The sequence below is a fragment of the Rutidosis leptorrhynchoides genome, chromosome 9 (assembly GCF_046630445.1).
Source record: "Rutidosis leptorrhynchoides isolate AG116_Rl617_1_P2 chromosome 9, CSIRO_AGI_Rlap_v1, whole genome shotgun sequence".
NCBI classification, from domain to species: Eukaryota; Viridiplantae; Streptophyta; class Magnoliopsida; order Asterales; family Asteraceae; genus Rutidosis; species Rutidosis leptorrhynchoides.
In genome coordinates, this window is record NC_092341.1 from 261,395,403 (window position 1) to 261,406,170 (window position 10,768).

The 10,768-nt window shown below is 32.6% G+C and overlaps 1 protein-coding gene across 1 annotated transcript; it reads right to left on the reverse strand.

Annotated features, from left to right (window-relative positions):
* Window positions 1–742: 742 nt before the first annotated feature.
* Window positions 743–1,475, reverse strand: LOC139868730 (small ribosomal subunit protein uS2c-like). The gene is made up of 2 exons (XM_071857065.1): window positions 1,239–1,475; window positions 743–862 (listed from the first exon to the last, which is right to left on the reverse strand). The coding sequence occupies exons 1-2, from the start codon at window positions 1,473–1,475 to the stop codon at window positions 743–745; spliced, it is 357 nt and encodes a 118-aa protein (XP_071713166.1).
* Window positions 1,476–10,768: the final 9,293 nt, after the last annotated feature.

Consider the following 10,768-nt stretch of genomic DNA (forward strand, 5'->3'; position numbering starts at 1 on the left):
GTTTTACAGACTTTGCTTATCGTGTCAGAAATGTTAATCATGCAAAGATTAAGTTTAAATTTGGTCAGAAATTTCCGGGTCATCACAGGGAGATTGTTAGGACCCCGGGAATTGCATAGATTGTGTGTTAAGCCCTGTAATGGTGGGATATTGAAGAAGGCTAAAAATATCCCACACGGCAACCTTAGAAGTGAGCCATTCACACACAATAGCCAAGTACCTAAAAGAGTTCAAGAGAGTTGTGGAAAAGTCAATCTTGACCAATTGATTTTCCTCTCAATATTCATATCAATCTTCATAGATATTCATATATTCATATGATATTCATCACATTACACCCCAACATCTTCAAATAAAAAAAAGAGTTTGTATCGAGTAAAGTATATTCTTCGACTTTCTTGTGTTAGAGCTTTAGCTCGAAAGCATAAAAGTAAAGTACGTGCTTTTTTGAAAAGATTCGGTTCGGAATTATTAGAAGAATTCTTTACGAAAGAAGAACAGGTTTTTTTCCATGACCTTTCCAAGAGTTTCTTCTATTTCGCGAAGGTTATCTAGAAGGCGGATTTGGTATTTGGATATTATTTGTATCAATGATTTGGCCAATTATGAATGATTCGTTATGAAATATTGTAAATAAAAAATTGATAACTAATCTAATACTAATAAATATTAAATAATGAAGATCTCCAATATAAATTTATTATTTTCTATTTTGAAATGCTGATGTAGTATGTAGTAAGGATTAAATCAACTGCGTATTCAAACTTTCTTGTCTAATTAAAGATACAGCAAAAATAAATAATAGAAAAAGAGCTCCTGTATAAAGATCTTCATTAGTTCGTAAACCGATTGTATACCACCACTGAAAAACACCAGAATAGGCGATATTCACTGGACCAAGACCACCCGCTCGAGTAAAAGCTTCTACAGCTGGTTGACCAAAATGAGTCCCAAATTGCGTGAGCAATAGGTCTTACATGTAAAGGTCCTATACCCATGACTCAAAATTTCCTTGCCAAGCTACATGAAAAAGATTTCCGGAAGTCCACGGAAAAATTATTGCTAATTGCCCGAAGTGAGAAGCAAAATTATTCTGATAAAGACATTCCTCAGTGATATCATCATGACTCTTGAAGTCATGTGCGGTAGCAATACAAACCAAATACGACGAGTAATGGGGTCCTGAGCTAAGCCTTGGCTAAACCTTGAAAATCTTAATGCCATAATGCCTTTCAAACCCTCCTAGCCATTATCCTAATGCAATAATTCAGCTTCTTAATTTTTAGTGCAACAATTAAGAATTTTTTTTCCTTATTTGCTGTATCAAAAACCAAATCACAAGCTTCTGATAAAAAGCGAGCAGTTCTAGTAAGATTTGTAATATGAATACCTTTACGTTTTGCAGAGATATAAGGTGCCATTTTAGGATTCCATTTCCTAGTACCATGGCCAAAATGAACTCCGGCTTCCATCATCTCTTCTAAGTTAATAAAAATAGTCAATGATGGCCTTCCATGGATTCACCTATATAAGTCGCGGCTAAAGTTGCAAAAGTAAGAGCTTGAATACCACTCGTAAATAATCCAAGGAACATGATAGGGATAGGAACCACTAAAGGTACTAAAGAAACAAGAACAACAACTACTAATTCATCGGCTAATATATTTCCGATAAGTCAAAACTAAGTGATAGGGGCTTTATGAAATCTTCTAAGATGCTAATAGGTAAAAGAATTGGAGTTGGTTGAATATATTTACCAAAGTAACTTAATCCTTTTTTGCTAAGACCGGCATAGAAATAGGCCTTTGACATAAGTAAAGCCAAAGCAACAGTAGTATTTATTTATATTTATATTTATACTTATATACTAAAAGTGGTGGCGGTTTCCATCGTTTCAGTTATATCGAATTGTCGTTTTTAGTTTGCGTTCACATTACAAACGGTCCCTCAACTTCGGCTATATTTACACAACGGCACCTGAAGTTTACACTTTTTCAGGGGTAAAAAGTGCAAATATATAATTTTATTAAAATAAAAGAAACTAATTTCACCCAAATTTATAACGGGCCCTATCTTCTCGCTCGGTGCGAGTTAAATTTTTCGGAGACCACCGTTCAACTCAAAAATATCTTACGAACCCAACGGGACTAACTATACGCGAAACGGGCACTTTTTAAAAAATGCTAAACACAACGACAACCCGTACCTTTCTGTTCGCCACGAGTTAAATTTTTCCGACAGCACGGTTACACTTAAAAAAATTTATTGAACAAAACAAAACTAACTACGTTCGAAATGGATACTTTTTAAAAAACGATTAACACAACGACATCCAAAACGGCGCTTAACACATGAGCCGTGTTCCCCTCTGTAAATACACAACGCTACATTAAATATGAATACGCAGGCCGAAAGCCCCCGCCGCAAGGCGCGGGCCGGTCCGAACTAGTTTATATCATTGGTGGGTGCGGCTAACTCCCCATGAGGTAATTGTATGATTTTCTAAGGTAAAAGGGCGCATGAAAAATTAAAAACAAAAATAAATAGAAGCATAGTTCCAATAAAAGGAACCCAAGGACCATATTCTTCTCCAATTTGAGTTTTACTCACATCTCGAATAAATTCAAGCACATATTCGAAGAAATTCTGACCGCCGATCGAAATAGTTTGTGGGTTCCGAACCGCTAAAGCGGCTAGCAATTACAACCCAAGAAGTAATAAATACTTGGTCGTGGACTTGGAAACCTCCCATTTTCCAATATATTGTTGGCCTACTTCCACACTGGATAGATCGTATAACTGATATCGGCTAAAAAGTCACGTTTTTACCCCCGATATGAAGCCTAAAACTAAGAAAGATTAAAAATTTATCATCTAAATAAGCATTTATTTGCTTCATTTGGTAGAATATGTCATTACGAAGGCTATGTTTCAAGAATCACTAAAAACGGATGAAAAACGAGGAAAAATGAGCAAAACCGGCAAAGATGAATAACTCGCGTTTAAATTAATTATTTTATAAATTTTGGAAAATATTATTTGGTTGATCCTATGTTGTAGGATTCTTAATTACGAACGTGTGGGGTGCAAAAATCGCTTAAAACAGACAAGAACGAAGAAGTTAGAGCAAAAATGGTGAAACCCTGAAAACCTTCTAGAAGAACGGCTTGCCAGTCCAAAAAAACGGCCTGCCGAAGTATGGAAAACGGGTGACCTGATTGAAAATGGGTGACCAAGAAAACGAGTTGATTAAACGGCCCGCCATGAATTTAAACGACCTTCCAGAACGACCTGCCAGAAAAACGGGCCTATTAAACGGCCTGCCGCAATAAAAAACGGCCTGCCAGAGCAAAAAAACGGGTGACCATAGCTGATTAAAAATGGGCTGCCGAATGGCCAAAAAAGGGGCTGTCGAATGTATGTAAACTGATCGCCGAATTGCAAACTTGCTGCCGGTTAACTTATTTACGAAAATGCCATCAATTTTGCTTATAAAAGGAGGGCTTCATTTCTCATTTCAAGACACCATTTTCTTTCACTTCTCTCTCTAAATATCTCTCTATAGTCGCTCTCTAGTGTTCTATAGGAGATTAGTTCTCTCTACTTTCTCTCTCTAGATTCTAGAGAGATAAAAGTACAGAGATTAGGAAATGTAATTATCTCTCTATTGTCGCTCTCTAGTGATCAATAGGAGATTAGTATGTAGTTTGTAGTAGAAGCTATCAAGCATTGTAACGCTATGGATATTATGAAGAAATACAAGTGTTATTCTGCCAACATTATTCGGTAATATCTATAGTTTATTTTATTAATTTATTATAATATTCTTATTCGATGTTTGTGATTTATTAATATTAGAAATGCTTGTTGCCATGATGTGTGAGTAATTACTTGATTGTTTGCCATGATTTAATAATGTTAGTTAGGGATGATTATCGTTTCTTACTCGCTTTCTGTCTATGATATTAAACTTCGTTATTATCGTCCTTCCACCAATAAACGTGATTAAAACCTTTTATAAAGTCGACAATTATAAGGTAATTAATTATCTGTGTTTATACATTGGTCAAGGTATGAACCCATCAAAAATACTATAAAGTACATGGGGAATTATCATAGGACCAGATCAAGACACTGGTCAAGAGTATAAGACTCGAGGAAATACTTTTGCAACAGTAGAGTACAGTGTTGATGTATTATAGGACCACTTGTGCATGGTCAAGGTTAGAAGCTATGGAACCACTATAAGTATAGTTCATGGTGGATAACTAAGGGATTTATTGGGTAGATCTAAGTAATGGCTGGTTTAAATCATAAATGGGAATTTAACGCACTACAATACAAACTAAGTTTATAAATCTTTAAGGATGACTGAGAATCAAAATAATATTGTTTAAAGTTCTTTTTTTGTCAAAGGGTAATATGAATGTTATATCATGTTCCATCAACACACTAAATGGGTTATTGATATGGCTAAAGCGTTCTTTAGAAATATTTTCTCCTTTGAGAGCCTCATCTTGGGCTACACGGATTTGGCTATTGAGATTTGTGTAGATGGTGATGTTTAAGGCTCGAACACGAAGGGGTACCATTATTTCCTTTCTGCTCAAGGCATCGGCTACTACATTTTCCTTTCCGGGATGGTAACGAAGTTCACAATCGTAATCATTCAATGTTTCAATCCACCGTCGTTGTCTCATATTCAGTTGCTTTTGATCGAAAATGTGTTGGAAGCTTTTGTGGTCGGTGAAGATGGTACTTTTGGTTCTGAAAAAATAGTGTCTCCACAATTTGAGTGCAAATACAATGGCTCCAAGTTCGAGATCGTGTGTCATGTAGTTTCGTTCGTGGATTTTCAATTGTCGAGAGGCATAAGCAATAACTTTCTTTCGTTGCATCAATACACACCCAAAACCATGTTTCGAGGCATCGCAATATACAATAAAATGATCATTGCCTTCGGGAAGGGATAAGATAGGTGCGGTGGTTAACTTCTGCTTCAGGGTTTGGAATGCCGACTCTTGTTCGGCCGCCCAAATGAATTTCTTCCCTTTGTGAGTTAACGCGGTCAAAGGACGTGCAATCAAAGAGAAACCTTCAATGAATCTACGATAATAACTGGCGAGGCCTAAAATTTGATGAATATGAGTAGGAGTAGTGGGGGTTTCCCACTTGCTAATGGCTTCAATTTTCACAGGATCGACTTTAATACCTTGATCGCTTACAACATGACCAAAAAATTGAACTTCCTTTATCCAAAATGCACACTTGGAGAATTTGGCATAGAGGTGTTCTTGTCTCAAGAGCTCAAGCACTAGACGAAGGTGTTGTTCGTGTTCTTCTTCTCTTTTGGAATAGATTAAGATATCATCTATGAATACGATGACGAATTTGTCTAGATACGGCTTGCATACGCGGTTCATAAGATCCATAAACACAGCAGGTGCATTATTTAAACGGAATGGTATAACAAGAAACTTATAATGACCATAACGAGTTCGGAACGCAGTCTTGGGGACATCGCCCTCCTTCACCCTCAACTGGTGATAACCTGACCGCAAATCAATCTTGGAGTAAACGCTTTGAGACGACCCGTCCTAATCCATAAGGACGAATACAATAACATATGATTACATTGTGAGGCATTTGACCTCTAAATGATATATTTTACAAACATTGCATTCGTTTTTAAAAGTCAAAATTTCATTTCATCCAAAGTTAACAGGCATGCATGCCACTTCATAATATCCAACTATAAATGACCTAATCTGTCATTTACTTAATAATAATCTTTATTGAACTCAACGACTTGAATGCAACGTCTTTTTAAATATGCCATTAATGACTCCAAGTAATATTCTTAAAATGAGCAAATGTACAGCGGAATATTTCCTTAATACCTGAGAATAAACATGCTTTAAAGTGTCAACCAAAAGGTTGGTGAGTTCATTAGTTTATCGTAATCAATCATTTCCATAATTTTTAATAGTCCACAAGATATCATTTATTCAATAATCATACACTCGCAAGTGTTTAATATTCATTCATATAGATTGAACACCTGGTAATCGACCTTAACAGGATGCATATAGAATATCCCCATCATTCCGGGAGTCTCATCGGATATGATAAATCAAAGTACTAAAGCAGTTCAAATTCTCTGACTGAGGCTTGTTAGTGCCCACAGATCTATCTTTAGGATTCACGTCAATTGGTGACAATTATCATAAACACCAATTCTTAGGCTACAAAGCTAAAAAGGGGTATATTCGGTTCGATAATCCAACCATAGAATGTAGTTTTGATTACTTGTGTCTATATCGTAAAACATTCATAAAAGCAGCGCATGTATTCTCAGTCCCAAAAATATATTGCAAAAGCATTTAAAAAGGGAGCAAATGAAACTCACAATACAATATTTTGTAGTAAAAATATGCATACGATGATACTGAACAATGCAGGGTTGGCCTCGGATTCACGAACATATATCATTTATATATATATTAACACATATAATAATAACTAGCAAGTTTATATATTAATAATTTACATATCATATTACTAAATAAATTATACTTATCCTATATACTTTAAGTAGTTAATATTTATTTCGATAATACATTTATTAATATTAATATAGTAAATACTTATTAGAGTAATTTAATAATATAATATTTATCATTTATCATAATATATTAAAAATAGAAATTTATTTCAAGGTTTATATATGATAAGAATATATATATTTATATTAATATATTTTATATATATAGCTTATTAAATGTCATTTTAATATTAAAAATCTAGTAATATGTAATATTAATATATTTGTAATGTATTTTTGTAACATAATGTTTATTTGTTATAATAACAATAATAGTGATAATAATAATGATAATAGTGATAATGATACAAATAATAGTGATAATAAAAATGATACTTTTGAAAATGATAATTTTAATAGGAATGATAATAATAATATTAATAATCTTTGTAATAATAATAATATCAATAATAATGATAATGAAAACAATACTTTTGATAATAATACTTAATACCTAATAATAATAATAATAATAATAATAATAATAATAATAATAATAATAATAATAATAATAATAATAATAATAATAATAATAATAATAATAATAATAATAATCTTATTACTAATGATAATAATATTATTTAATGATAATCTAGGAATGATAATAATATTAGTGATAACAATAATAATAATAATAATAATAATAATAATAATAATAATAATAATAATAATAATAATAATAATAATAATAATAATAATAATAATAATAATAATAATAATAATAATAATAAATGTAATTAAAATCATGGTAATAATAATAAGAATTATAATACTAATAATAATAATAATAATAATAATAATAATAATAATAATAATAATAATAATAATAATAATGCTAATAATTGTAGAGTACAACCTTTGAAGAAAACAAGCCTTAAAATAAATGCCTCTGCCAGGGCTTGAATCCGCGACCTCTCGTTCAACGACCACTCCCCTAACCATTCCTCTGCTGAATACTTTTTGTTATAACTACAACCTTTTATTATTTTAACTAGTATCTATCCGTTTCTTTTTCTTCTTAACCTCATCATCTTAATTACTCCATCTAATCATCATCTTTCACGTATCATCATTGTTTAAACTATCGTTATCATGTTAATCACTCCGTCACCTAATTATCCTATATCATCTATATCGCCATCATCGAGTAATATCACCATGATCTTAACAATAATCATCTCGACTTTATCATTAACAATATCCAAGTTTCATTCTCATAATCATTCTTGCTTCCTCATTCATAATAACCATCATTTATTATTTATCGTAGTAGTCCAAATGAAACCAAAGTTGGGTCACGGTTTCATGGCCCACTAATGAACCGATCATTAGCAGCCCAATTACTTTTAATTATCTAATCCTAGTTAGTAAAACCCATTGGCCTAGTCCTCTTAACTTCCAAGTGGCCCAAGAAAACAATTTGAATCCACTTCAAATCGTTTTAATCTTTCAATCCCTGATTCACGAGTTAAGTGGGATACACATGGTGGGGTTATATACGCGGGTCTTTAACACAAATCTTGAGTGCATCTTCCACTATCTACTTTAATAATTCTGTCTAAGGATTGTCCGCCAACAGGAAGAAAAAAAATTACGAAATAGCAGTTACAGCAATAGGGTGATTCGAGCATGAAGGTGGTCTGGGTGTGGCGGCTGTAATGGATTGAAGAAAAGGAGAGAGAGAGAGAGAGAGAGAGAGAGAGAGAGAGAGAGAGAGAGAGAGAGAGATGAGATAGGTGGTTTAAGGTGGCGGATGTAGGTGGTGATTGGTGGAGGTTGGGTGAACCTTGGATGTCGATTAAGAAGCTAAACAGTAGCAGTGATAGTTTAAGGAAGCTGCAGGTTCGATAGGGAAAAAGAAGAAAGAAAAGAAAAACAAATAAGAAAACAATAGCGTGAGTAGTGGGTTTCGAGCTGAATGATGATGTGGTTGTACATGGTGTTTGGCTGCACTTGACCAGAAATAGAAACAATAGAGTGTCGATTTAATAAGAAGAAAAAAGGTGGTGAGATTGGAGGATGATGGGTGTTTGGTGTTTGCTTAGATGAAAACAGAAAAACAAAAGTGCAGTAGCAATAGCATAAAATAATTCGCAGGTTTGATGGAGGTCTCTGTTTGAAAACACGAAGAGGTAGCAGCTTGATGTTGGTGAGGTAGTTCTTTGTTTATTAAACAGACACGAAAATAGTGGTGGTGATCGTATGATTAAGGTTGGTAATCAACGAAGATCAAGTGATCGGTGTTGTTTTGTCGATTGGAATAGAAAAGAAACATAAAAGGAATAGTTCAAGTGGTGGTGATTTCGATAGTTTGAAACAGTAGCAAGAAACAGTCACGAGTGGTGGTTGTGACTGGGTGGTTCATTTTCGGTTCAGCAAAACTTCAACTAACCGGTGCGTGGTGTTGATGAAGGTGTTGATGTGAGGTGGTGGTTTACTATGGTGATGAAGGTTGTCGAGAAAAAAATGGAAACAAGGAAGGTGGTTCTATTGATAGTGAAAGAATGGTGATCGATGGTGGATTTGTGGTTTGATGTTCAAGAGGAAAGAAGATGGTCATGGTGATGTTTGTAGTTCTTGGTTTGGTAATTGAAAACAAAAATAAAAAAGATAGAAAACACAATGGTCCTCCGATATAATCTGTCTTTGTATATGTAATTATATATAATTTTAATGTGGAGGAACAAACACACATAGTAACATATGGAGTCAATTAGGCACAGTAATATTCAATCATATCTAATCAATTTTCATTCATGTAATCAAATGAAATCAGAAGATATATATATATATATATATATATATATATATATATATATATAATATTTAAAATAAAAACGTGTTAGAAGATTAGTCGCCTGCATTATTAATTTACTATTCTTTCATGGCCTGGACTTCGTATTCCGTTGTTAATTAGTGGCAATTAAAAGTCCACAGAAAAATCCCAAATTTTTACACTAATTATCTTTATTTTATTTCAATCATTATGGTATAAAATTTGATCATTAATTTATTAAATAAGAATTACATCAACTGTCCCTCTCAATTCTGGGTATAATATAAAAGAGTTAAAATTTAATAACTAGATCCAAAATATATTTTTAGTAAGCCTAAAATTTATATTACTCATTTTCGAATCACTGTTTATTTTAAAATCGCATAAGTTCAAATTTAACTTGCCTAATATCGATCGAGTGACATTTGAGTGTTACTATCGTTTACTAAATAGATTCGAAATCACAAGATATATATTTAATATACTTTATTTATATGGATTTGTTTTAAATAATAATTATCATAATATCATATTTTTATTTTATTTTACATAATTAATTTTTATAATAACAACATATAATATTTCAAATTATATTTCGAATTATTATTTATATATACATACACACATATCTATTTACACTTAATTGTTCGTGAATCGTCGAGAGCAGTCGAAGGTCAATTGAATATATGAAACAGTTCAAACTTTTTGAGACTCAACCTTACAGACTTTGCTTATTGTGTCAAAAATATTAAATCATATCGAGAGTTTGGTTTAAAATTAGTCAAAATTTTCCGGGTCGTCACAGTACCTACCCGTTAAAGAAATTTCGTCCCCGAAATTTGATAGAGATCATCATGGTTGACAATAAGTATGTTTTCATGTAATATGAGTTGATAAATAGAGTTTTATCATCCTTGAGTAATATGAATGAAAAATTCGATTACTCGAAACGTACGAGTGAAGCTATCACAAAAGAGTGAAGTGAATGAAATAAAGGTTCGTCTTAACTCTTGACGTAGTCACATTTGATTTCTGAAATTCAAGAGATTTAAAGAAAATCTTATAAAGATTTTATCCTTCGAAAATTAAGAAAATTATGATCCTCATTAATGTTTTAAGAAGGAAATTGTAATAGCACGATCTGATTTGTTAAATTATTAGAATTCAAGAGAAAGATAGGACTATCAAGAAAATATATTCTAGATATGTTTATAGATTAGATAGAATGTAAGAGTCGTGTAACATGGCACATGACGATGTTATGGTCTGTGAATCATCACGTTCCATTAGAAACTCAGCATGACTCACTGTAATATAATCACGTTGATCAAGTGTCATTATATTATACTAACTCATGCATCAATTTCCAACACTACTTCAAAATCATT